Consider the following 26,305-nt stretch of genomic DNA (forward strand, 5'->3'; position numbering starts at 1 on the left):
TGATGGGCTGAGCGGTGCGGGAGAGGGGCCACAAAGGAGGAGGATGAAGATGAGGAAGAAGAAGGGGGCGATGCCGGGCAGGGCGACTACAAGTCCCATGAGGCCGGGCGGTGCGGGGGGGCCGGGGAAGCACCGGGCGGGAGGTGGCGGCCCGCCCCGCCCCGCGCCCCCCCCGCCCCGCGCCGCCCCGCACCGCGCCCGCCGCGCCGCTCCAGCATGCACGGAGGATGCTCGCGTCTTGCTCGGGCAGGAAGGGGCCGGAGGGCAGGTACCCGCTGCACTACCTCGTCTGGCACAACCGCGCCCGTGACCTGGACCGAGAGCTCAGCACCAAGCAGGTGGGGCGGCGCGGGGACACTCCCGGCACGGCCCGGCACGGCCCGGCTCCGCTCGGCTCGGGCTGATGCAATGCTCGGAGCCGGGATGAGGATGAGGATGGAGATGAGGGGGGGTGATAGGGATGGCGTCGCTCTCTGCGCTGGCAGAGCTCCGGGAGTGTGGGGTGTGTCCCCACCTGCACCCCGCGACTGTGTCTGCTGCCCCCGGGGCTGGCACGGAGCAGTGGGTACCACCCGCGGCTCCCCTGCATCCTCCGGCACACGCAGCCCCGAGCATCCCTCCACACGTGTCCCCAGCTCCCTGCTAGGCCTCTGCAAACCCCTGAACCCCAACCCGCACCCCACTTCTCAGGGTACTGCCGCCTCCCTGGGGTGCAGTCACCAGCTTGCCACCGTCAGGTTGAGCCCCTCTGAGGGGGGGGACAAGGACCCTGATGCTGCTGGGGTGCAGCCCCCCATCCCCACGAGGCCAGGCAGGCTCTTCTCAGCGTGAGGGGACCCACTGTGTCCCTCAGCCGGGAACCTCCCAGCCGCCTGGTCATGGAGCAGGGTGCGGGTGCATCCCCGGCAGGTTCCCAGCCTTCCTCTCCCCCATGGCGTTGCAATTCAGGTAATTAAAACCCAACCCTGAAGATGCAGGAAACCGCAGGCGCTGGAGGGAGGCTGGCGGCGGGCTGTGCTGAGCATCCCCACTCCCTCGGCCCAGGTCCTTGCACCCCAAGGCACTGAGGGCCATGCTGGGTGGACTCTGGTGGTGCAGGAAACGGGGGTCATTGTGCTGCGATGCTCCCGCCGGGATGCAGGCGATGCCTCCCGCCACACCCGCCTCCATTGTGGGGTCCAGCCAGAGGCTGCGCCAGCATCACCCCGGTCCCCCACCCCATGGCCAGTGGTTTCATTTCCGTGGTAATGCGGGGTCAGTTTTCCCAGGAGCCCGGCGCGGCAGAGATCAAAGCTGGGCTCGGCAGATGCGGGGAGATGGAGGGGCTGCAAGGGGGGCTCTGACCTGCTCACCTGCAGAGAGGCTCTCTAACCCCCCAGCCTGGCCAGTGGAGGGGCTCTGCCATGGCCCCCGTTGGCATTTGCAGGGGCAGAGCAAAGCCAGCCCCGTGTTCACTGCAGGGGTGCACGGGGGGGGCCATGGGTGCTGCAGGCCAGACTCTGTGGCAGGTGGGGGCTTGGGGGATGGAGGTGGGGGCCAGCCCAGGCCCCCTGCTCTCTCCAGGGCATCCAGGGACACAGCTCAGCCCTTCTTACTGCCAGAGCATCCCCTGGGAAAGTGGTTGGGGCTGGGGCTGTTTGTGATCCTGGGGGCTGGAGGTCCCCCTGTCTTAGAGCTCTGCCCTTCTCTGCCACCCCAGAGACCCACGCGGGGTAGTGGCTCCACATCCCCCCAGTCAAAGTGCAGGTGTTTGGGGTTGGGAAGCACTGGGGCAGCATTGCTCCTCTCTTCCCATAAGAGCCCTGTGTGGGTCACCCCCAAATTGTCACCATGAGCTCCCATCCACAGTTTCCTCCACCAGGGAGAGAGGGTCAGCAGGTCTCCAGGGCAGGGACATCACGAGGATGTGGCAGGCAGTGACACAGAGCCTGTTGTGTCAGGACACCCCACGCCACAGCCTGCCCCATAATGCATGACAGGGACCCGAAGCTGCACAGGGACAGCAGTGCCTGGCACCACCTCCCCATGCTGGCCCATGTCCCTCACTCTCACCCAGGAGTAGGCACTGGGGTCCTCCAATCCAGGGACAACCCCAGCAGATGGGATGTGCAGTGCCCCGTGCCCAGCTGGCACAGGAGGAGTGGCCAAGCTGCCATCCTGTGCTGCTCCGCTGCCACCCCAAAGCCACCGACATCCCTGTCCTCATCCCCAGGGGGTGTCACACCCCCATGATGGGCAGCACCTGGAGGTCTGTGCCACAGCCCCCAAGCTGGAGCCACCCCAGCACCAGGACCCAGGACTGAGCTCTTGCTGGCAAAAACTGGGTCACACTGTGTCCCCTGGGGTGGCTCCAGCACCGTGTCCCCAGAGTGGGGACCCTCATCCCACCCGGCGCTGGGGCCAGGCTGCAGCTGGGGAGCCCTGCTGAGCCCGCAGCACCCGCCCCCAGCTGGGGGGCGATAGCTTTAATTAGAGTCATTTCATTAGCACAATTAAGAAGCAGCAGTCGCCTGGAGAGTGATGGAGCAGCACATTGACTCCCGGGAAACTGGGGGGCTGTTTTGCTCTGGCAGTGTGGACACACTGGGGGGTCCCCCTGCCTGGTGAGTCCCTGGGCATGCAGCCCATGGGAATGCCCAGCGTGGACAGGGATGGGGACATCCCTGGGACAGCAGGACTGCAGGACACGCCTGGAGAGAGGCAGGGACATGCTGCGGATGAGACCCTGGGCACCGGGGAGCCCACACTCCATCTCTGCCCATGCCAAAACGCTTCTGTCTGCCCAGTCTCAGCTGGCCTCTTTGGGTCCTGCACCCCCAGTTTGTTCTCCTGGAGGTGGCCTCCCCAAAACCCATGATTTGGGGTTTGTCTCACAACCTCCCGCCCTGGCAGCATCGGAGTGCCCCTCTCTGGGCACAAGGCTTCTACGCCAGCTGGGTGCTGGGGACGCAGAGGGTGGGCCAGGCCCCCCTGAGCTGTGTCCCCTGCCCTAGGCACGGGTGTGATGCTGCTCCTCACATGGGGAGCGGGGCCCGTGGGTGTTGGGGGTGCCCACCGCCACCGCTCAAGGGATTCCTCGGGGCTGGCTGGGTGCCAGGCTCCGGGTTTGGCACAAACAACGGCAGCCCCAGCGGCGGCTCCCCAGGGCCCTGGGGATCCTCCGAGCAGCCGCTCCACTCCCGCAGCCGCCCGCCCCCGGCTCAGGCTCAGGCAGGGGAACACGTGCGCCCGCCGCAGCCCACGTCGCCCGCCGCGCTCCCGGCCCCGGTGGAGGGGGGCTGCCGGCAGCTGCTGCCTGGCAACTGGGCACAGCCCCCCCCAAATCCCAGAGGTGCGGGCTTTTCCCGAGCTTGCAGCTGCATCAAGATGTGCAGAGCTGTGTGCACTGCGCCGGGGCATCCGTGCCCCTGCTGCCATGCCATGCCCCTGCTCCGTGCCTGCGTCGGGGGTGCAGTCCAGCCTGACCGTGCCGAGCTGTGCTGGGTGCTGGCAGCCACCACCGTATGGCAGTGGCTGCAGGGAGCAGGAAGAGCCTTTTGAGGTGCATCTCCTGGGGGGAGATCAGGGGTGGGGATGTTCTCTGGGATAGCGTCAAATGTTGGCTGCTTTCTCTGTCTGGGAGCTGCACATCTGTGGGAGGCTGCTGGGAGCAAGGTGTGGCCACCCTGGTGATCCCAGAGCCCCATTCCCTCCCGGCAGGCCGACATCGAGCAGCTGGACCCCCGAGGACGCACCCCACTGCATCTGGCCACCACACTGGGCCACCTTGAGTGTGCCAGGGTGCTGCTGAAGCATGGAGCCGACGTGGGCAAGGAGAACCGCAGCGGATGGACAGGTACGCAGGTGGCTCATTGTTTCTGTCCTCCCTCAGGCTCCCCTGGCACAGGCACAGAAATGGGCATAGGGACAGACATGGGCATGGACATGGGCACAAGCACAGGCACAGGCATGGTCATGCTCACCTTGGTGCTGCAGCTCCCCAGGGGACCGTTCACATGGTGGTCTGTGCCTGTGGCTCCTGTGCAGTGCCCAGCTCTGCAGTGCCATGTGTGCCATGCCATGGCCCTGGGCACTGCCCTTGTGCCCCACAGTCCTGCAGGAGGCCGTGAGCACCCGTGACCTGGAGCTGGTGCAGCTGGTCCTGCGCTACCGCGACTACCAGAGAGCCATCAAGCGCCTGGCCGGGATCCCCGTCCTGCTGGAGAAGCTGCGCAAGGTACCTCCCTCCTCCCGCAGGGGCTGCGGGGGGGCTGCCAGCCACAGGCTCCTCCCGACCCCTCTGTGTGCTCCACAGGCCCAGGACTTCTACGTGGAGATGAAGTGGGAGTTCACCAGCTGGGGTGAGCTCAGGGCAGAGCGTGGCTGTGGGAGGAGTGGGAGTTTCCCAGCAGAGTCCCCCAGCCCTGGCACCCATCCCCAGGTCAGGGGTTACCTGCTCCTTTACCCCTAGACACCCCAAGCTTGCAGACCCCCATCCTGCCAAGGCGTTGGCTTCCCCAGGTGCATCCACCACCCAGCTAAGTGCTGGCAGCCCACTCGGGGGTGCAGGTGGCCCCATCCCTGGCTGGGCTATTGGCATCTCTCCCCAGTGCCTCTGGTGTCCAAGATCTGCCCCAGTGACACCTACAAGGTGTGGAAGAGCGGCCAGAACCTGCGGGTGGACACCACGCTGCTGGGCTTTGACCATATGACCTGGCAGCGGGGCAACCGCAGCTTTGTCTTCCGAGGACAAGGTGAGGTGGCCCCAGGGCGTCCCCCCACCCTCAGCAGGGAGCGCTGGCAGAGTCTCGTGGTGCTGCAACGGGGCCAGGTAATGTGGTGGAGACCGTGGTTGTCCTGACCCTGCTCCCTGCAGACACCAGCGCGGTGGTGATGGAGATTGACCACGACCGGCGGGTGGTCTACTCGGAGACGCTGGCCCTGGCCGGCCACGACCAGGAGGTGCTGCTGGCTGCTGTGCAGCCCACGGAGGAGCAGGTGATGGGGCGGCTGACAGCCCCCGTTGTCACCACCCAGCTCGACACCAAGAACATCGCCTTCGAGAGGTGGGCAGGGGTGGCACCAAGCCCACCCCCAGGGGTGCGGAGCACCCTGGGCTGTCCAAGCAAGCCCATCCATTGCTCACGGTGCTGTGTCGCTCCAGGAACAAGTCCGGGATCCTGGGCTGGAGGAGCGAGAAGACAGAAATGGTGAATGGGTACGAGGCCAAGGTGAGGGGCAGTGGGTGTTGAGCCGCCCAGAGGGGTATGGCCAGTTGCAGGTGGGGGTTACCCACCCCTGCCATTCCCCTCCTCATCCAGGTCTATGGCGCATCCAACGTGGAGCTGATCACACGGACGCGGACTGAGCACCTCTCGGACCAGCACAAGGGCAAGAGCAAAGGTGCAGCTGGCACGGGCTGGGTGGGCAGGGCCCCCCTGGCTCTGCCCTCACCCCCTCCTGTCCCGCAGGCTGTAAGACCCCCCTGCAGTCCTTCCTGGGCATCGCTGAGCAGCACGTGGGGCCCAACAATGGGGTGAGTGTCCCAGAGGTCTGGGAGGTCGCCCTGCAGTCAGACCTCCCCTCCTCACCCAACCGGGCTGTTCCCCCACGCAGACACTGATCACGCAGACGCTGAGCCACGCCAACCCCACCGCCATCACCCCTGAGGAATATTTCAACCCCAACTTCGAGCTGGGCAACCGGGACATGGGACGGCCCATGGAGCTCACCACCAAGACACAGAAGTGAGAGGGGAAGGAGCAGATGGGGACCCCCTTGTGTCCCCACCCCCAGGGAGACAGGCAGGGATCTGCAGCCCAACGCCTGTGCCCGTCAGGTTCAAGGCGAAGCTGTGGCTGTGCGAGGACCACCCACTGTCCCTCTGCGAGCAGGTTGCCCCCATCATCGACCTCATGGCAATAAGCAACGCGCTCTTCGCCAAACTGCGGGACTTCATCACCCTGCGCCTCCCGCCCGGCTTCCCCGTCAAGATCGGTATGGGGGGGAACTCTGCTGCTGGCTCAGCTGGCACAGCCAGCTTCCCTCCCTGCTTTTTTTTCTTCCCCTTCCTGCAGAAATCCCCATCTTCCATATCCTCAACGCCCGCATCACCTTTGGCAACCTCAATGGGTGTGACGAGCCTGTCAGTTCCCTGCGGCACAGCCCCAGCAGTGAGGCACCCTCACCCAGCAGCGACTCCTCCAGCGTCAGCAGCTCCAGCTCCCTCAGTATGTGGGGTGAGAGGGAGGGGTCCCAGCAGGATGAGTCAGACGTGGTTGGTGAGGCGGGGTGGGAACGGGTCCCAGCGGGGTCAGGGGGACACGGCTGGTTGAGAGGGAAGAGGTCCCAGTGAGATGAAGGGACCACGGCTGGTGGGGCAGGAGTGGGTCACAGCAGGGTGAGGGACACGTGACTGCTGGGGTGGGAGGGGGTCCCTTGGAGTGCCCAGCCATGCCAGCTCCTGTCTCCCCACAGCCTCGTGCCGAGCGTGCGAGATGGACCCGGCGCTGTTCGAGGTGCCGCGGGGGTACAGCGTGGTGGGCACCCACCAGGATGCCCTGAGGGAGGATGAGGATGACCTGCTGCAGTTTGCCATCCAGCAGAGCCTGCTGGAAGCCGGCAGCGAGTACGACCAGGTGGGCACTGTCACCCCCCTGCCTCCTCCTGCCTGCCTTGGCTGGAGGACTCTGTTGCTCATCCCATCCTGGTGTTGCCCAGGGTGTTCACCCCACATTTCCCCATCCCTGGTGGTGGGGTCAGAGCTCATCCTAGGGGGCTGAGTTTTGGGGTGCCACTCTCCAAGCACCCTCTGCCGCTGACCACAGGTGACCATTTGGGAAGCACTGACCAACAGCAAGCCGGGCACCCACCCCATGTCGCACGAAGGCCGCCGGGGAGACAGGTTGGTAAGGTCCGGCCAGTCCCCCTGGGGGAAGTGGGAGTGGGCACCAGCTCCACAGGGACCCCCGCTGAGCTCCTGCCGCCCCCCAGGACTCCCCAGCACACGGCGGCCCCCCGGCCCCCTGTCACCCCGGCCCCGGGGGGGAGCAGGGGGCCCAGCGCCCTGTTCCCCAGCTACGCAGAGCAGCTGCGTCTGGCCATGGCCCTGTCGGCGCGGGAGCAGGAGGAAGCGGAGCGCCGGACGCGGCAGGAGGAAGAGGATCTGCAACGGATCCTGCAGCTCTCACTGACGGAGAAGTGACCCCGCGCCCCCACTGAGCCCCTCACCCGCCCCAGTGGGGATGGGGACACGGCCAGTGCTGTGTCTGGGGCCACAGAGGGGGAGCGGGTTGGGGGGAGCCAGTCCAAGAACTGCAGAGGGCAAATGGGGAGGCAGGGCAGGATTTGGCCCTGGTATGGGGGAGAATGTCACCAGAGCTGGGGCAGCATTGGGTGGGGTGGGGGCACCCCACAGCAGGACAGGTTGGGGGTGGGTGTCAACCCCACACCTAGGGTGGCAGGAACCAGGGAGGGCAACTGCACAGACTGTATCCCCTCCCCAGGACAGCCCTGGCCCCCCACAACTGCCCTATGGGGTGCTGCTCAGCACCTCACCCCAGGAAGGTGGTGGGGGCACATCCTGCCCCAGATGGGTGGGGCTGCCAGTTGCGTGGGGTTCCGGGGTGCCCCCAGAGCCGGGGGGCTTTGCCCAGTCCCCTCTTCCGCCCCTTGCCCAGGCACTACCAAGTGCACTTACCCGGGAGCTGCTCTGCCTGCCAGGGGGTGGGGGGGGCTCAGCCCCACTGCACCCCATAGCCAGTGTGGGGCTGCACAGCCGCCCTCCACCACAGTGTGGGGGTTCTGCTGGGGCAGCTGAGGGGGTGCCTATGAGAGGCCGCCTGGTGTCACCCCCCCTTACCCCCTGCTCACACCCCTCCACCCTGCTCAGATGCCCCCCCTTGGCAGCGCTGCACCCCCTCGTCCTGGGCACTGACCCCGAGAGAAACCTTACGTCAAATGGTGCTAACCCCGGCCCCCCGCCCCGGCTGCTCCCCCTTTGCACACGAGGGGCCGGGGGCTGCGGGGTGGGGGGCTGGGCTCACTCCCCTGGGACTTTTCATGGCCCCCCACCCACCCACGCACCCCACAGCAACATCTGGGCCAGGGCCAGGGGAGCCCGAGCAGCTCCGACCGCAGCCAACACCAATAAATGCTCTTTAATGTTTGTCTCTCTTGGCCTCCCTCCACCTGTGCAAGGGGTGTGTGGGCAGCAGGTGCTGGCAGTGGGGTGCAGGCAGGACCCTCTGGCATGGTGGTCCCTTGTCCCCAGTACCTGCCACGTGGCCAAGGGTGGCTGAGCCCTTTATTAAAGGGGTCCAGGAGCAAAGAGCTGGTTGGGAGCACCTGCCGAGGGGGCGATGGGGCAGGGGGAGGTGAGGGGGTGATGGGATGGGGATGTAGCACCGTACCCAAGCACATCCTGGCCAGGAGGGCCTGGCAGCTCCCCATCCTGGGAGGATGCTGGTGCCCAGCATGCAGGTCCCCACAGAAGGATGCTTGGCAGCCCCAGCCTGCGGGCACTGAAGCGGGACCCCCTTGGGTGCTGCAGTGGGGTGCCCATATGCTGGGGCACCCCAGAAGCAAGATGCAACTGATGCTAGTGGGGGGGGTGTCAGGGTTCGACCTCCTCCCTGCCCCTTCGTCTCCTGGGGAAAGAACATGGCTCTGGGCTCCTGCCCAATGTGGGGACTCGGCTTTAATCCCCGGCAGGCCGGGGCAGTCCTTGCCCTGCCCGTGGCCTTGGCCACCGCGCTAGTCCGTGCCATTGGTGAACTGGCAGAGTTTGTTCTCCAGGTCGGAGATGCGCTTCTCCTGTGCTTGGACCATCTCCTTCAGGGCACGGATCTCCTCCAACACCTCCTCCAAGGCTGGCTGCTGCAGGGAGGGGAGACACAGGGTCACCAAGGAGTCTGGCCCCTCCAACCCACCCTGGACAGGGGGACAGCCCTGCTGCCATGTCCCTGTCCTCAGGACACTCACAGAGAAGTCAGACTCGCAGGTGGAGTGGCTGCGGCGGGGGCCTGGGGGAGGCTTGCTGTCCAGGATGTTCTTCTTGACCACCTTCAGCTCTCGGTTCTTGATGGGGACGTACCCGTCCCGCAGCGAGATGAGGATGGGCTCTGCATCCTTCCCTGACAGCCACTCATCTGCCTCCAGGGCTGGCTCGGGGCCTGGTGTGTCGGGGTACAGGTCATCCTGGAAGAGGTCTGACTGCGGGAGGGAGAGACCAGAGTGAGACATGGAGTGTCCTCCCCCCCAGACCTCCCATCTCCCCTGGGACCCCCGAGCTCACCTTGCGTGGCACCGTCATGACGATGGGCTCACACTTGCGCTCATGGAGCTTGAAGAACCTGAGTGGGACAGAGGCAGTCAGGGTCCAGCTGACCCCCTGACCCCTCTGGCTCCCCCCAGGCCCCCTTGCTCTCACCTGGCAATCTCGCACTTGCTGACATCCAGCCCACGCTTGGGCATGAAGCCCATGCCCCGCTGGGGCTCCTTGCTGCTGTAGGTGTTCAGGTAGTGCACGTAGGGTGCCTCGTCCGTGATCTCAAAGTACCGGATGCTGCTGTCACCCTGTGGGTGTGGGGATGGGTGTCAGTCAGCCCCCCTGAGGGGGGGTGGCATGCAGGTGCACCCTGGGTGGGGAGTTACCTTCCCGCAGAGGTAGACAATGCTGGAGTCGGCGTCGTAGAAGGGCAGAAGGACCCCGTTGCTCGTGTCCATCTCCTGCAGGGCGATGGGCTCCTCAAAGTTATTCTGCAGGGCCGCAGTGGTGGAGGGGTGTGAGCAGTGGCCACAAAACCCCCACCCTGGTTAGTCACACACATTAGCCACAGCACACTGGGGGACAGGGCTTGTCCCCCTCCCTAGGGTACACAACCCCCGGGCAGGCAGCTTGGCATGCCCCCCCCAGACCCTCGTCCCACTCCTGTTTACCTGCATGGCTGGGTACCCCCCAGCCTGGCTGTACCCGCCTCCCCCAGCACTCCCTGCCTCCCAGCCCCCTCCCCACCCCAGCACAGCACGGCACACTTGGGAACTTGGCATCTTTTGGAGGGGGGATGCTGCAGGCACCCCATCTTGGGGTGGGGGAGGGTGGCAGGGGGTCGGGGGGGCCAAGTTCCCGGGGCAGCACTCCATGCGGCCTCGTTACCGGGTCCCACAAGCCCAGCTCCCGCTGGCTCATTCTGGTAAAGCCCGTGGTAAAGATGTGTCCTTCCCGTGTGAAGATGGCCCGCACGGGCCTCAGCCCTTCGTGGGGGGCAAACCTCTCCTGGGGGGGAGGGAGGACAGTCAGCATGGGGCATGGGAAGGGGGGGAAAATGGAGGGGGTCCGGATCTGTTCCCTAAAACAGCTGTTGAGTCCTACTGCAGGGGAGCACACGATGCTCCCGGGGTACACGCGCTGCCAGAGAGAATCCCCAGCACCCAAAGCATTCCTGGCTGGGCTGAGCTCTGCAAGGTCGCTGCTGGCTGGGCGGGAGCCACCGTCTCGTACCAGGTCCCAGAGGCCCAGCTGCCGCTCACTCATCTTGCTGAAGCCAGTGGTGAAGATCTTGCCATCGGCCACGAAGATGGCGCGGATGGGGCGGGTGCCGTCGTGCGGTTTGGTTTTCTCCTGCGCCGGCGTTAGCGGGTTAAACCAAACACAGAGACGCGCGGTGTGGGGGTTAGTAGGGTCAGGCAGGCACCGGGGGGACCCCGCGGCGGGCTGGGGGGGACACGGCAGGAGCACTCACCGCTATGATCTGCTGCTTGCGGGGGTCGATGACACGGACCTTCTTGTCCTTGCAGGTGGTGACGAGGAGGCTGCCGTTGCGGTTCCAGCCCACGTTGTAGATGAGGTCAGTGTGCATGTCATCCAGCGCCAGCAGCATCTCCCCCGTCCCCACGTTCCAGAGGATCACCAGGTTGTCACAGCCTGCAGAGGACCAAGGGGGCAGGTGCTGTCACCCCACGGATCCCCTCTGACCCCGGGGAGGGCAACCCGGGACCCCCTTACCTGCGCTGAGCAGGACGTTGCGGGCGGTGGGGTGCCAGGAGATGATGCTCACCCGCTTGGAGTGTCCCTCCAGCGTCACCACTGGCTCCGTGATGTTGCGCACAGGGACATAGTCAGGGATCTGCCACACCTGGGGGAGGGACAGAGAGCGGGATGTTGGGGATCACCCCGCATGTGAGGGCTAAGCGGATGAGGGCCTCAGAGCCAATTAACCTCATCGTTAATCTCGGCTCAGCCTGCAGGGAGGGTGGCGAGGAGACTCCAGAAGCGCCTCCATCCTGGGGTGCATCCCCAGCACTTGGGGTGCTGGTGGGCACAGGGTGGGGGGCATGGCCAGGGCGCAGCCCTCAGCCCCCCCCAGCTATTCCTGGGTGCTGAGTCGCCAGGGCGGGTATATTTAGCACAAACTGCTGCATCATGGAGCGAGCAGCCGCCGCCAGCGCGAACGCATGGCACCGGGGCTAAAAATAGGCCAGTGACACTCCGCAGGCAGCGAAGGGGGGGGAATGCTCTGCACCGCTCCCCCAGCACCCGCTGCCCCCCCCACTCGGGGTCCAGCCCCTCACCATGACGGTGGTGTCCTCCGAGGCACTGGCGATGACGTTGTCGTTGTGGGGACACCAGTCGATGTCCAGCACGGGCGCCGTGTGTCCCGTCACCAGCGGGTGGTTCTTGTCCACCCGTCCTGTCTGCAACGTTGAGGTGTCAGAATGAATCTCCAGAGGCTGGGGGCAATCCTGCCAGGTGCCCTGGGAAGCCAAGCCCAGCCCAGCCAGGGGTTGTGGCACAAGTGGGGACATGCAGGGGATCCCTGGCGGTGGCCAGAGATTTGCACCTGCCTTGAAAGGGGGAAACTGAGGCACGGAGGGGGAATGGGGTTCACTTGGCGTACAGCCCCATAGGAACACAGAGGGGAACAATGTGCCCCTGAGACTGGTTTGTGTCCCTTCTGATGGCATGGAGGGGCTGGGGACGCCCCTTCCAGTCTCTCAGCCAGGGTTGGCAGGGCAGACCCCACCCCACTGGGTGCTGCTCCATGGGCATCATGTGTCCCTGAGGAACTGAGGAACTGGGGAGAAAGCACCTGGGGATTTCCCACATCACCTCAGTTACCCCTGGGATGTTACTTTTCACAGGTGCTGATGATCAGCCAGGCTGTTTCTGCCCTGAGCCCCCACGTGAGGAGGGGCTGTTGGGGCAAAGCTGGGGGGCTCTGAGGGGCTCTGGGGTCACCCAAAAGCAACACCCACCATGCAACCCCCCAAAAGCAACACCCCACCAGCATGTCCCCCCCAGTATATCCCAGGGAGGCAGCCAGACCTCAGCATCCTCCCCACTCACCTTGGCAAGGGGCAGGACAATGAAGGCCCCCCCGCCACCAGACTCCACGATGATGGCCACAAACTTGGGGTTGACGGCGCAGAAGGAGCTGTCACATGTCACCTTGGAGACACGGATGTCCTCGTACATCTGGTCGGCCTTCACCGGCTGCCCGAAGACGTGGCGGAACTTGCTCTGGCGCACCACGCGGCGGCTCATGGCTGGGGGGCACAGGGTCAGGCCACCACCTCCCTACCCTGGCACAGCATGGAGGGGTTTTGATCCCCTCAGACCTTGTGCTCCGAGTTACACCCTCTGCCCTGGGCACAGTGGGAAGCCTGGGAACACCGAGGTGGCCGGGGGTGAGGATGCAGGATGGTGCCTGATGTGGCCCCGACCCCATGGCAGGGACTGGAGGCAGCCCTTGTGCAGGGATGTGGGGTGCTGCAGGTGCTGAGGGTGGGCAGCCGGTGGCCAAAGCCACTTGACACTGAGCAGGGACACAGCTGTGCCATGATGTGCAGGTGTGCCATGTGCTACCGCTGTGCCATGTGCCACGGCTGTGCCATAACCCACAGCTGTGCCATAACCCACGGCTGTGCAATGCTCCGCAGCTCTGCCGTACCCCACAGCTGTGTCATGCCCCATGGCTGTGCCGTGTCCCTCAGCTGTGCTGTGCCCCGTGGCTGGCACTGGGTTTGGCACATGAGCAGCTGCAGTAGAGAAGCAGGCTTGAGGGGACTTTGGGGTGGACCTGTGACCATGCAGCGGCTCACAGCTTGTCCCCTTGTATCCCATCCTGCACTAGTGAGGCTGCCTGGCCTGACCCAGCACCCAGGAGGGAGGCTGTGCCTCCAGCGTTGCCTGCTGGTGGCTCACGCGTCCCTCCATGGGCCCCTGTCCCGCGGCTCCGCATGTGCCACCCACTCTGCACCCCCACCTGGGCAAGGGCTGGACTTGCCATAGCCACACAGCCCCTGGGCACACCGGAGCCCCCCATTCTCAGCATGGCTCTGGTGGGGTCTCCAGCCCTCAGCCACAGCCGGGCACGCTGCCCATAGTCACCCATCACTCTCCACAGCTCTGCTGCTCCAGGGACCTGCCCAGGGTGGGCAGTGAGACACTCAGGATCCCGAAACCACTGGAGCTGGGGCTCTGCAGCACTCGCCACTGGCTGCCCTGGGGACTGCCCTGGTTCTTTTGGGTCCACAGCCATTGCCAGAGGCCACATCCAGCCACCAAAATGCAGCTGGAGGGCCAGGCACCGCTGTTCCCAGCCCACGGGGCCGGTGTGGGCAGAGGCAGGAGCAGATCTGCTCCTCCTTGTTCCAGGAGGTAGCTTTTGGACAGGGCACACGCAGTACCCAGGCAAGCTACATCTGCCCAGTCCCTGGGTGTTCCCGGAGTCCTCGTGGCACTTCAGCATCATCCCCGGCCCGGCTGAACGGTTTGGAGCCGGGTGCTAAGGGGCCCGGAGCCCAGCTACCAAGGGGGGCTGGACACTGGCACCGCTGGTGTCACCCCCATGGTCCTGAGCACGGTCTCCGGCCCTGGGGAGGAGCTCTCCGGGGATTTTGCAGCACGTCAACCACTGCCAGCGGGAGCAGAGTTTGGGGTGTCAGCATGCAGGCTAAGGGGGGCCAGCCTGGCTGGCAGGGCAGGGTGCAGGCAGGGTGTGGGGTGCAGGTGAGGGGCGGATGTGGAGCAGGCAGAGTTGAGCAGGGTGCCGGCAGCGTGTAGGGTGCAGGCTGGGTTGGGTGGGGTGCAGGTGAGGTGCAGGCAGGGCTGAATGGGGTGCAGGTGGGGTGCAGGCAGGGCGCTAGCAGGCTGCAGGCATGAGAATTGGGTGGGGTGCAAGCAGGGTGCGGGTGGGGTTGGATGGGGTGCTGGCAGAGAGAGATGGGGTGCAGGTGGGGTCAGGCGGGGTACGGGTGGGGTGCAGGCGGCGTGCAGGCAGGATACAGGCAGGGTGCAGGCAGGATACAGGCAGGACAGCCCCGCTCCCCGCTCCCGGCCGTGCCATTACGTTGCCACAATTGAATCCGCAGCGGCTGCTCGCGAACGACCAGAGGTCACTGTCCAAATATAGCCATCTCCGCCGGCGGGCGGCGAGGGGCCGGGGCCCGGGGGGCTCAGCCCCGCTCCCCGCGTCCCCCCGTCCCTTCCCACCGCGGTCCCGCCGCCCCCCCCCCGCCCGGCTCCCACCTGCGCTCGGCGGCTCCTCCGCGCCCGGGCGCGCCCGGCTCCGCTCCGCGCCCCGCTCGGCTCCGCTCCGCCCGCTCCGGCCCCGCTCAGCCCCGCTCCGCTCCCCCCGGCCCGGCCCGGCCCCGCTCGGCTCCGCTCCGCCCGGCTGGGCTCGGCTCGGCCCCGCGCGGTGCCGCTGCCGCAGAGAACAGCTGAGCCGAGCCGGGCGCGGGGCCGGCACAGCCCCCCCGCGGCGGGCACCGGAGGGGAGGGGAGGGGGGGCCCGGCCCGGCCCCGCCTGCCCCCGCACCCTGCCCGGCCCCCCGCTCTGCCCGCGGGGATGGGGGCAGCCCCCGCACAGCCACCCCACACTCCCGCCCCAAAAGCGGGGGGGACCAAGGGTGCCCGCACACCCCCCGGCGCGGTGCGTGGGAGCCCCTCTGTCCAGCGCTGCGGGGGTCTGGTGGGGCAGGAGAACCCCCTTGAGTCTTCCTAAAGCACTGGGGGAAAACGAGGGGAGGGTCAGCTTCGACAGCCCCAGGCTGCCAAAACCCCGGGGGTCACCTCTGCCCAGGGCTATGACCCTGCCATGGGTCCCCCCACACCCCGGAGCAAGCCCAGCACCACAGGGACCATGACCATGGGCTGCCCCTGGGGCTCCCAACACCCACGGCACCCCATAGCGTCCCCACCTCCCCCAGGAGAAAGGGATCTGCAAACCCACGGAGTGAGCCCACGTCAGCCCCAGCCCAGGACGGCAGGATGGTTGTACAGGCACATCCAGAAGCCAGATTTGGGATTTAGTGAAGCTCAGCCCCGGAGGGATGCCCTGGCCCAAGGGGATTAAGGGATTGTAGGGCTCAGGGACCAGAGGGAGGGGAGCGGTGGTTCCTGGAAAGGCAGTAAAGCCCGGGACCCTACAAGGGCACCATGTGGAGCTGGATGAGCATTGGCTGAGCGGGCAGGAGGGGGCAGCTGGCAAAAAGGCAGGGAAAACGTGACATCCTTGTTCACCCAGCCAAAGGGGTGGCAGAGAGGGATGGAGGTGCAGAGGCACCCCTTGCCTGCCCCGCCCCACCATGGCCCTGGCTCATTCTGTCTTTGGGGATGGAGTGAGCCCCGTGTCCCCAGCTCCAAGCCACATCCTCAGCAACTGGAGAAAAGGCCATGGGAAGCCTTTCCCCAGCTGGTGCTGTGGGGAGCAGGAAGGAATTGGGCACCCTGGAGACACTGCCCGCCCCACAGCAATGGCCCTGCACCCCTGGCCCCACACCCTGATGCCCTGGCCCAGTGGGAAGCTTCCTGGAAGATGAGACTGAGCCCGAGGGATTTGGTGCTCTCAGCATTCCCTTGCTCACAGCAAGGGCAGTGGGAGCCCACAGAGACTCTTGTGCCACTTTCTTACCACAACGGGACAGAAAAGTGTGCAAAACCAACTAATCCAAGATGGGCTTTCCCAATGCAAAGATCCACTCATGCCATGGTTATTTGGTGCTTGGATTTGGCTCAGCTCCTTGGCCAACCATGATGGGTCTGGTTCGGTGTCCGGCTAAAACCTCACATCCTCCTTGGAGCTTAAACCCCAGGACCCTCCCCACAGCTCTGCCTGCAGCAGTGCAGGGAGGTCACCCACTGCATCCCAACAACTTTACATGCACAACCCCTGGCACCTGTCCTGCAACTGCAGCAGGATCTGGAGGTACATCTTGCTTGGAAGCACAGCTCCATCACTTGGGACAGGACAGACCCATCCTCCCTTCTGTCAGGGGATGTGAGTGAACAACCCCACTCTGGCTCCCCAGCTTCCCACCGCTGACCCGTGCTCTGAGAGCAGCACGGATCACTCCTCACCCCCAGCCCCGATCCCCCCAAACAAGGCCACACACCCACGTCATCTTCAAAATAAAGTTTTATTCATTCGGTAACAATAACATTGAATCTGCACATCAGTGCACAAGTTCACATTTAAAAACAGCTGAGCACATCGGTCATAGAGTCTTTAGGGGAAAAGGGGACGATCCCAGCCACCAAGGAAGATCCAGGAGGGGCAGACAGAAGCGCTCCCCTCCCTGATTTGCAACCCCACCACCAGCTGCCCGGCCCTGGGCGATCCCTACAAACCAGCGCACGGACGTCACATCTCCATAAAGGAAAATAAAAGGCACTGGCACCTTCTCTTGTGCCAACAGAGATGCCTGCAGCGCGGGCTGGCAGCACCTCTGGCGGCACTGCCGGACACTCCTGCGCCAGGCCAGAGCCTCTGCCCCGTGCCAGCAAGGGCTTGGGGGTCCCTCCCTTAGGGAGAAGCGGGGGGGCCTTGCGTGGAGCCAGGACCAGATTAAGGCAGGATGCACCGTGCGGGGAGCAGGGACCTGCAGCGGGTATGGCTTCCTCCTGCCAGCGGGCCGGGAGAGCTGCGAGGCTCTTGGAGCCCCCTGGGCAGGTGCAGTGCACCGGTGCCCACGGATTCCAGGCAGCTCACTCCTTCCAGGAGGTCCCCGGAGCAGCTGGAGCTGGGGCGGGTTCCCTTCCACCAGGCCTTTGCTGGCAGAGGGACACGGAGCTAATCCCTGCTCCGTTCAACATCCAAGTGACCCCGAAGCGGCAGCGGCGTCACCTCCTGCCACCCGCTGGGACCGTGCCCCAGGAAAGGGCCGAAAGGGGGGAGATTTGTACATGTCACAACTTCTCAAGCAGACCAGACACACACACACACACACACACCACCGAGTGCAACAGAACGCAGTGTAGAACCAGTTTCACGCACACGCAGTCCGTTTGTGCAAGGCTCACACGTTACAGTACGGCCGAGACGGGAGGCGATGGCTGGGATATTGTACAGGAGTCAATGTAAACAATAAAGCGTCCTCCGAGAGGCTTCGCAAGAGACCAAAGAACAGTTGCTTTGTACAAAAATGCCCTTAAAACGCGTTTTCTCCTAAAACCCCTCCATCCGCGAGGCTTGGTGGCTGCTGAGCACCCTGGAGGTGCAGCTCCCCGTGGTGCTCTGCAGGGCACAAGCAGCTCTCATGGGGTGGTCACGGGAAGCAGGAGCGAGTCACCACCCTCCCATGAGCCACCAGCATGGAGAAAGGGACAAGTGTCCCCAGGCAGAGACCTCTGATGCCAGGGGCTTGGTGGCTTCATTGCCCAGACACTGGTCAAGGAGGTTCAGGCCCCTCCAGTCTGCCCCCTTCCTGCCATCCTGCTCAGAGCCTCCAGACCTCCAAGGCCTTCATCACTCTGCAAGAGAACCACCATCCCTGACTCCCTCTGCCTGTCCACAGCCTTCCCAGAGAAAAACCAGTTGTGCTGGGCCAGAGCCCAGGACAAGGGGACAGCAAAGCACCTCCCTGCAGGGGCCTCTGCCCCTTCGCTGCTCTCCCCAGCTGAAGCACCCAGAGAGCAGCTGAGTATTGGAAGGAAGCAGCATTTCTGGTCTGCATGGAAGACCCTTCCTAGAGGGCATTTCTCCTGAGATCAAGCTGGGCAAAGAAACCCAATCCTCTTCCTCCTCCTCCTGCCTTCTTAAGGGAACAAATTTTACAGAGGGCTTTCCCCTCCCCAGCAGATCCTTGTCACCAGGACATGCTGACAGCCAAGCTTGCTCCCTCCAACGCAGGGCAGGCTTGGTGGCAACCCATCCCTTCCGCCTGCAGAGGGGCAGGCAGGCATGTCCTTGGGGTCAGAAACAGTGGGCAGCAGGGCCTGGTGATGTTTGTGGGGGAGGCAAGGACTGAATCTGTCCTTCACCAGATGACATGAGCCACTTGGCCTTTGCACAGTGTCTGCCCAGCTCTGGAGCCAGCTGGAGCAGGCTAGGAGAAGCCACATGTCTTTCAGTGTCCCAAAGAAGTAACTGGCTTCCCAGGCCAGGGGCTTAGGTGACTTCTAGTGACTGAAATGGCCTGGGGCGACGTGGTATTTGACCCCAGACAGGGCTGTGCTCCAGCCCGCAGTGAGCACGGGCAGCAACATCCTCCCAGAGCTCAAGCTCCATGGAAAGGGAGGGACAGTGCTCGTGGCTGCTGGAGCCCAGACCAACTCACAGACCTGTGCCTGGGCTGCAAAGCAGCACAGGAGGATCCCTGGGAGCTACAGCAGGGCAGCAAGGTGGGATTACCTTGCCAACTGCCAGACTCTCCTCTGCTGCCAGCTGAGGTGTCACAGACACCCCTCTCCCAGGGCAGGCACATGCTGCTTCCCAATACTCCCCAGCACTCCGGTGCCGGGCACTCCTCTCCAGCTCAAGATAAGTTTGTCCCATCAGAGTCTACATGGCTCTGCAGCATCAGTGCTGCTTTCTAGGCACAGCCTTGGCTGCTGCTCCTCCCACACCGTGTCCTCTCCATGCTGGGCTTCAGCAGCTGGAGCCATTCTGCATCTTCCCTGTGCTTCGTTCCTCCCCGGAGGGCAGGTCTGGGCCCAAGCCAAGCACCAGCTCAGACAGGACCTGCCATGGGACTGCAAACAGGACCCAGAGCTCCCCTGCCATGGCCAAGTGCCTTTCCCTCTGCTCCTACAGCACAGGGACAACTTGCTGATACATGCAGCTGGAAAGGAGGACCTTTGATTTAGCCAAACTGCTCAGAAATCACTAAACAGTTTGCTAGGATTTGGAGCAGACCCTTCAAACACAGTTTCTCCAGGGAAGCAAGAACCTGCAGAATGGCTTGGAACCTGCTGACAGCTTTCCACATCTGACTGGCACTTCTGTAACCCAGCTTCCAGCAGGAGGGAGACAGGCAGAGACACAGTGCTCCTCCGACAGTGGGGTAATGGGGGTTCACACAGGACCAAAGGAGAAGGGACACATTTGGCAAAGGCTGGCATAGAGGCTCACTTTTGGAAAGGGAAGACAGCTTACAATGTCAAATCCACTCCCATGTCTGTGCAGATCACAATGAACAGCACTGAGTTTGAGTCAGGTGGGTTTGTTTTCCAGTTTACAGAATGCAGTCTTGCCCTTTTTTTTTTTTTAAAAACCCATAGAAACAACAACAAAAAAACCCCCCTCATATAAATATCATATATACAATTTAGGCAAAAAAAAAAAAAAAAAAAAGAAAAATTCCAGAAAACATCTTCCCCCTGGGTCAAGAGTTAGGAGTGACAGCAGAGAGGACAAAGCTTTGCATTGAGGGCAACAACTGTTGTGTAACAATGGTAACAGGTCGAGGTTTGGGAGCAACCAGAAATGCCTGTGAGCACAGCAGAGGGGAGAGGAAAACTCAGGCAGCACGAGAACAGCTTTTGGGCAGAGGGGAGGCAGCAGGAGGGCAGAGGACAGATGATATGGCCATGAACTTAGAAGGCCCACAGCAGTATTCAAGTAATGGGAGGGTTAAAACCCTAATGAGGTGTTTGTTTTAAAAGAACACGCTGGCTTTGGGGGTAGAGGCGAGCTTGGCAGCTCATGGAGGAGCTCTGCCCCACCTCACCACAGAACAGGGCTCTGTGTGCCCCATGGCAGGTGAGGAGTGCAGGTCTCAGTGCTGCCCATCCCTTGGGAGGATTGACCCCTGTGTGCTCCTTTTTGGGAAGCACCAGCTGAACTGAGCCCAGGGGGGGGGTTTGTCGTGAAGCAGCTTTGTGAGGGACCTGCCAGCATGGTGGAGTTCCAGTTTGCAGAAATAAAAGGCCAAACAAAGGGACCTTGGCACAGCCTTCACATTTACGGGGGCTCCCACCCCACCAACTGCCCAGCACCATTTCAAGGCATGGGGAGAATTCAAGTTAGGAACTAGGATCTGGTTCTAAGCAAAACTCCACCTTGCCAAAGCTAGCCAACATCAATTTTCGCATGATAAAGGTGTTCTTTTAAAACAAACTAACAAAAAAAAAAAAAAAAGAACATTTGAGGTTATCTGAGTTAAAAAACTTAAAAAAACCCAAACAGTCCTGCAGTCAGAGTCACACACAGAAGAACCAACCCACACCTACATGCGCCAGGAACAGTAAAATGACAATATATATAAAATTAACCAGTAAAGTGCATGTTCCTTATATTACACCTTCCCCTTGTGTGAAAGCAACACCACGGGTTCTGAGTAAGAAATCACAGCCAAGGGCCCGGGATCACATCGTGTTGTAGAGGGGATTGGTTGTCCGCTTTTTCTCATTGGTCTTTTTGAGCCTCCTCAGAGGGTGAGTTCTCCCGTGCTGCTGCCGAGGTGCGACAGCCAGACCTTGAGCTGGAGACAAGGAGTCCAGGACCTGCACCTGGAGCAGCGGAGGACCCTCCTCAGAGCTAGTCCACGTCGGATCCGTGCTGGAACACAAACTCTGCTGGCTGGAGCCGCACTCTTTGGCGTACTGAGCCAGCGGCCTCTCCACCGGCTTGCTCTGGGCAATGCACTCGGCTGTTCTGAGCTGTTCCACAAAATGCTTAGTGGGCTCTGGGGAGGAAAGGCGATGCTTTCCACACGTGCTTTCCGAGCCCCTCTCCAACCTTCCCTCGCAAAAGCCTCGACCGAGGGCAACGCAGGTGAGAAGCACCGGGTTGGCATGGGAAGAGGCTGAGGCAGACTCCCTCTCGCACAAGTCGTCCTTGGAGAGGTCCAGGCAGTCCAGTTTGGCCAAGGATGCCGAGCGTTTCATGTGGGAGGGTGTGGTGAGCCCCGCGTGCCGGATCCGAGCCTCTATTTCCTTCGCTCGCTGCTTGACCAGCCCGGGGCTGCTGCTGCGCTCCTCCACACTGCGGCTGCTGGGGCTGTGCGGGAGGCTGTAACACAGGAACGAGATGTCCAGAAGGTCCATGTTTTCGGCATGCTGGCTGGTGAAGTCCTCCCTGCTCAGCTGCCTTGAGACGCTGTCACCGCCCCCGCAGAGAGGTTTGGGTCTGTCCCTGAACGGCAGAGTCGTGTCTCCCTCGATGCCACACGGCATGACTGGCTCATCGTCTGTACCCGTGCTCTGCTCAGTGACACCTTCCAGGTGGATCACATAGGGATAAGGAGAGCGGTCGAGGCTGGCTGAAGGTGTAGAGGTCACCTGGGCAGAGGGAGGGGCAGCACCGAGGTGAACAGATAACCCACCACCTTCCACGCTGGGGCTGCCCGCAGTGAGGGTGGCCTGCTCGCGTACCGCGTGCTCCGGCGGGGGGAGATCCGCCAGAGCTCCGAGACAGGTTGGATTCTCCTCCAAGCACACTGAAGGGTTCAAGTTTTCATCTAAAGATGGGATGGCCGTGGCCAGCCAGCCCTGCTCACAGCTTGTGTCAGGGTGCTGCTCTGCAGACTTGACCATGGGAGTGTATTCGATGATTTCGACTCTCTTTGGGAGGAGGGAGAGCAGGGGTGGCTCCTCCGTCCCATCAAACGAGACCACTGTCCTGTGCTCCTGCACCGCTCCCTCCTGCCCCAGGCTGGGCTCTGCAGCAGGGGGGGTGAGGGGCGCAGGCAGCTCTGCCCCAGGAGGCAGCAGAGGCTCCTCAGTGCCCGGTGTCTGCGCCCTGTCACCCTCCGGAGCCAGCTCCAGGGGCGGCTCCTCACTCTTCCCCCGCGGCAGGAGCTCGGCAGCAGGAGAGTCGTTCCTGGAGTTCTTGCGGGTGGGTAAGGTGCAGACGGGGGATGTGTGCTGGTGCTCCTGCTCCTGTCTCAAGCGCTCCTCGAACTCCAGCGTGGCTCGCCGGACGGAGCCGGGGCACCACTTGGGCTCAGGGTTGGTGGAGCCACGAGGCTCTTGCTGCTCCCTTGCAGAGCCGCTTTCCTCCAGCTCTGATTTACCAGATGGCTGCAGGGAGGGGGCAGCTTCTTCCTCAGTCAGCAGAGGGTCCTTCTCCTTTTCCTGGTGTCCAGCACAGGCTCCTTCACTCTGTTCCACCCTTTCCAATGCCCAAATGGCCTCCACTGGCAGGTCATGCACCGTGTTCCTCTTTGGTGTCTGGCTGAGGTTGGCTGAGCCCTCTTTCTGCTGGGCAGGTCCTGCTCCCTGGTTGATTGACTCGATCTCTGTGATAATTTCCTTCACAGAAATGGCATTTTCCGAGTGGGATCTCGTGAGATGACCTGCACTAGGCAGCTCAGGGACCTCCTGCAACACACAAACAGGAAAATTACAAAGTGGATCAGCTCTGCTAACACAACGCAAACAGCAGCAGCTTAAAGGAGACAGGGGTACACATCCCAAAGGAACAAAAAAGCATGTGCCAGTGTGTGGAGATGGATCACAAGAGCAGTGATCACTAATGTAGATGCATTAGTGCCTCTGGGATTCAATTTAACATATTCTAGGCTGGATTTCCACTAATTTCACTTACACTGAGATTTAAGAACTTCTATTTAATTGTCACAAACTCCAAGGAAAATTTAGCCTTTTCTTTTTTTTAATAAAGAAAAATCCAGCTAACAAAAAGAATCCTAATGCTGCTAAAAGTGCAGTTCTGAACTGAAAATATGAGAGATTCTGCTCACGTACAGAGCAAACAAAAGTACAGCAAAAAGAATGACCAAGTGCTGAAACGCTCTGGTTTCCTGGAGGAAAATGGCCAGAGAGGCTCCCCATCCCCACAGACACTGCCAAATCACTGGAGAGAGCGTTGCCCTATTATATTTGGAAGAGCCTTATTGCCTCACATGGAGATGGAAAGGATTCAAGCAATGCAGCGTGGAATTTAAATAAGAGAGGCTCCCAGAAAACGATGGCCCCGGACATCATCAATCCCTGTGAGAGTCCTGGAGGCTGAAAAGCGATTACCTAAATTTAGAGGTTACTAAATTTTGTTCAGGACCATCTCTCTATTCAGGAGAGAAGTGAGCCATGACATGCCCAATGCCATCACTCTAGATCTGGACAGGCTCATTTCTTCCTCCAGCAGTGGAAGCTGTACATCTGCCTTGATTTACTACCCCAGTGCTGGTGCTTCCCACCCAAGGAAAGGCACCAGTTTTGCCCCATTCTTTGGTGGATTTCTCAAGTCAGATAAATATCCGTGCAGGTTTGGGACATTAGCTGGGTTTGGCTGTGCAGGGTCCAGCTGTATTAGTGGGTCAAATCCCACCTTTCTGCTCTCCTGATGCAAAATTCAAAAATAAGTTTCTCACGAGAACAGCACAGTAGGTCAGGTCAAGGTCAGCTCAGCCAGTGCCCTGCCAATGCCAGCAAACTGATGTTTAAGGAAAAAGTGCAGAAAAGGGCAAGTATCTAAAAGTGAAGGAAGAGTGAAGCATCCAGCAATCCTTTCCCAAACAGCCACCCTGTCCAGTGAAAGCAGGGCTAGAAAATCCTATCCACAGCACCCCCTACAACAGGAGAACTGCCCAGGGATAGGTTTGAACAGCAGTTCCTAAAAAAAACAAGCACGTTATTTTAACCTTTTGTTGTTCTTCATCTGTGGAAGAGTCATCTGATGCCTGAGGAGAGTTTCCAGGGCTGTTCCTTCGAGCATCTGTACCCCCATCAGCAGCAGGTGGCACTTCCAGCACAGGCACCCTGGAGACCCCGTTCCTTCCACTCCCTTGCTCCTCCGGCCTGGAATGGGAGCAGGTGCGTGACCGGCTCTCCTGGGAAAGCTCCACGAATTTCTCCAAAGCGCTGAAGAAATCGATCCTGTCTGTACTGAGGTCTGTCCCTTCGGGCTGAGGATTCTGCTGGAGACTCGGGGAATTTTGGTTTGGGGATTGAGGAGAGTCTTTTAAGCATGAAGTGAATTCTTCCATGGGAACCAAGTGCACGTTCATATCAGGCTTAAGGGCATCTTTTTCTAGATCGTCCACTGTCAAATCAGGAAACTCCGTTATTTCCAAGGGGTGCTGGAGCTGCATTAAGGCCTCAGAAGAATGGCAGTTATCAGGGGGGACAGAGTCTACACAACACCCCGTCGTACAACCATTGATATTGTTCAGGTTCAGCTTGTCCTCCATCTGCTCAGCGTGGAAGTCTCGGCACGTAAACTCTAAGTGGATCCTTCTCTCCTTTGCGCACACGTCCTCGATCATGTTTGTGTCCTCTGGAGGCTGCTGCTCCCTGTCCAGCTCAGCTGAGTAGATGGGAGACATGGGCTGCTGGTTGTCGTTGGTCTTTGCCTCCGAGATCTGGTCGGCTGAGGTGGTGATCTCCTTTTTGTTCAGCTCCAGCCCAGACTTGCAGATGGGCTCGTGGTGATCCGAGAGGTCGCTGTCGGAGTGCGAGCGCCACAGTTTGTTGTGCCGCTGTTTGCTGCGGGCAGGGAAAGCAAACGAAAACACTGAGTAGTTTTCACGTACCAGACCCAGACCCACCTTGTTCTAAGGGGATACAACCTACAGGAAAAGCCGTGCCAAGTACTGGAGTCACTAACCACAACTGCAGCTTCACCACAACGGTTCAGGGCCAAACCTGCTGCTGGAGAAGTTGGTCCGATAACGAGTCACTTTCCAGGAGCTAAATCCCATGGCTCTATTCTGTTCCACACACACCTATTCCCCGGCAGTGTTGGATCAGTCCATTCTACAAATGCAATGTTTAATCAACTATTTGGGCCTTTCTCAGCCAGGAAGCATTTCCCGTTTTCTAGCAGGTGAGCCATGACCAGAAGAGACAGGATCCCTTGTCCTGGATGCAAGTGGGTGGTGGACACTGAATGAAGTCCAATTTCTCTTATGGTTCCTTCTTTTGAGTAGCTTCAGTGATCAATAACTGGCTCTGGTGACCAAGGGCTAGGGTGGGGTGAGTGGGCGTGGGTGTGTGTAAAACGCACAAGATATCCTCAACAGCAAACAAACAGCCCAAACCACCACCCACCTTCTACAGGAAGGAAGCTCAAGAGTTCTCCTGCTCTTGGAAAGCCCCTTTAGGAAGGCCTGAGCAACTGCCAGTGGCATTGCATCACCCTCTTCATCTCCACCTGCCAAAAACCCCAGCCCACACATCCAGGCTTACAGAGAGCCCCGGAGGCAACTTCTCGCCCCGAAACCCCAGAGCTACCCCAGTCTGCCAGGGTTTGCCGAGTGGTCACAGCCACAGGGATGTGCTTCCGCCCACTGCCCCTAGGAGGAACACAGAAACCACAGAAACCTCCTTGGATCTGCAGGAGACCTTGCAAAACCCCTCAGTACCTTACTAGTGTGAGCAGGCGCTCCCAGACACATCCGCTGGCTGCAGTAAGTTAATTAACAGATGCTATTGAGCTAATTAAAATGTGTCAGTGTAGTTGTGGGTGCCCAACAGCTAAGGAGAATAATCCATTGCAGATTTAGCTTTCCAACCCCATAATCAGTGACAACCTTCACGTGTGACACAGGGCAGAATCAGGTCCTTTCAGAGGAGAAGAGGGTCAAGATCAGAGCCCAAATACACTGCTCTGGGTGGCACGAGCTCTCTATTGGGTTTTGGAGCACAGTTTGACACTGGCAGCAGGAACAGGCTTCTCCCTGAGGCAGGTTCTTGCTGGGGCTCTGTATGGGGTGTCAAAAATTTCTGCTGATATAACCCCAGGAGCTGCTGATGTTTTTACAGGGCCCTTCAGTGCTCAAACCCAGCTCCCTGTAGCAAATCTGATTTCAGAAGTCAAAAGTGCCCTTGTGTGTGAGCAAACCAAACTTGCCTGGCACCAATCTGAGAATCAAGAGATGTCAAGCACCACTGGGAGAGGTGTGCTGTGTTAGCTTCCAACCTCACACTTCCTCCAGTCTTACAATGTGCAGGAGGTGCCTGAAGCAGGGTCAGAGACCAGGAGCCCACGTCCCTTCCTAGAGGCCACAGCCACCTCTTGACTTTCCTGGGCAACATTCCTGGTTCTTGTGCCCACACCAGCTTTAGACCAGGAGCCCCCCACACCTCCCACCAGCTCTCCAGGCTCAGATATAAAACTGCTGTTGATTCACAAGCTGCACAAGG

The 26,305-nt window shown here is 61.3% G+C and overlaps 3 protein-coding genes across 7 annotated transcripts in view; 1 reads left to right on the forward strand and 2 right to left on the reverse strand.

Annotated features, from left to right (window-relative positions):
- Positions 1-227: 227 nt before the first annotated feature.
- LOC108500506 (ankyrin repeat domain-containing protein 13B-like) lies at positions 228-8,092 on the forward strand. Its single transcript, XM_017821489.1, has 15 exons — positions 228-338; positions 3,700-3,835; positions 4,092-4,216; positions 4,295-4,340; positions 4,590-4,733; positions 4,856-5,045; positions 5,144-5,210; positions 5,301-5,382; positions 5,451-5,515; positions 5,596-5,726; positions 5,819-5,976; positions 6,057-6,218; positions 6,457-6,617; positions 6,807-6,883; positions 6,973-8,092. The coding sequence occupies exons 1-15, from the start codon at positions 228-230 to the stop codon at positions 7,181-7,183; spliced, it is 1,866 nt and encodes a 621-aa protein (XP_017676978.1). The 3' UTR covers positions 7,184-8,092.
- Positions 8,093-8,265: 173 nt separating this feature from the next.
- CORO6 (coronin 6) lies at positions 8,266-12,538 on the reverse strand. Of its 3 annotated transcripts, none has more exons than XM_017821561.1 (10): positions 12,326-12,538; positions 11,551-11,673; positions 10,985-11,114; positions 10,722-10,903; positions 10,136-10,255; positions 9,634-9,738; positions 9,410-9,555; positions 9,275-9,332; positions 8,962-9,192; positions 8,266-8,853 (listed from the first exon to the last, which is right to left on the reverse strand). In XM_017821561.1, exons 1-10 carry the CDS (start codon positions 12,521-12,523, stop codon positions 8,734-8,736), a joined length of 1,413 nt encoding a protein of 470 aa, XP_017677050.1. In that variant the 5' UTR covers positions 12,524-12,538; the 3' UTR covers positions 8,266-8,733. The 3 variants fall into 3 exon arrangements, with proteins under 3 accessions (XP_017677050.1, XP_017677048.1, XP_017677049.1); XM_017821559.1 differs by having other exon boundaries at positions 8,266-8,856; XM_017821560.1 differs by lacking the exon at positions 10,136-10,255 and adding an exon at positions 10,481-10,600 and having other exon boundaries at positions 8,266-8,856.
- Positions 12,539-16,379: 3,841 nt separating this feature from the next.
- Positions 16,380-26,305, reverse strand: part of SSH2 (slingshot protein phosphatase 2) — a 95,460-nt gene continuing 85,534 nt past the window's right edge. For all 3 annotated transcript variants that reach the window (XM_017821546.1, XM_017821549.1, XM_017821548.1), the window contains 2 exons: positions 23,803-24,646; positions 16,380-22,522 (listed from right to left, as the gene is read on the reverse strand). In XM_017821546.1, coding sequence (XP_017677035.1) covers positions 20,567-22,522; positions 23,803-24,646 — 2,800 coding nt within the window. In that variant the 3' untranslated portion in view covers positions 16,380-20,566. The remainder of the gene's footprint in view (positions 22,523-23,802; positions 24,647-26,305) is intronic.

This window comes from Lepidothrix coronata, unplaced genomic scaffold (genome assembly GCF_001604755.1).
Source record: "Lepidothrix coronata isolate B3197 unplaced genomic scaffold, Lepidothrix_coronata-1.0 Scaffold91, whole genome shotgun sequence".
NCBI classification, from domain to species: Eukaryota; Metazoa; Chordata; class Aves; order Passeriformes; family Pipridae; genus Lepidothrix; species Lepidothrix coronata.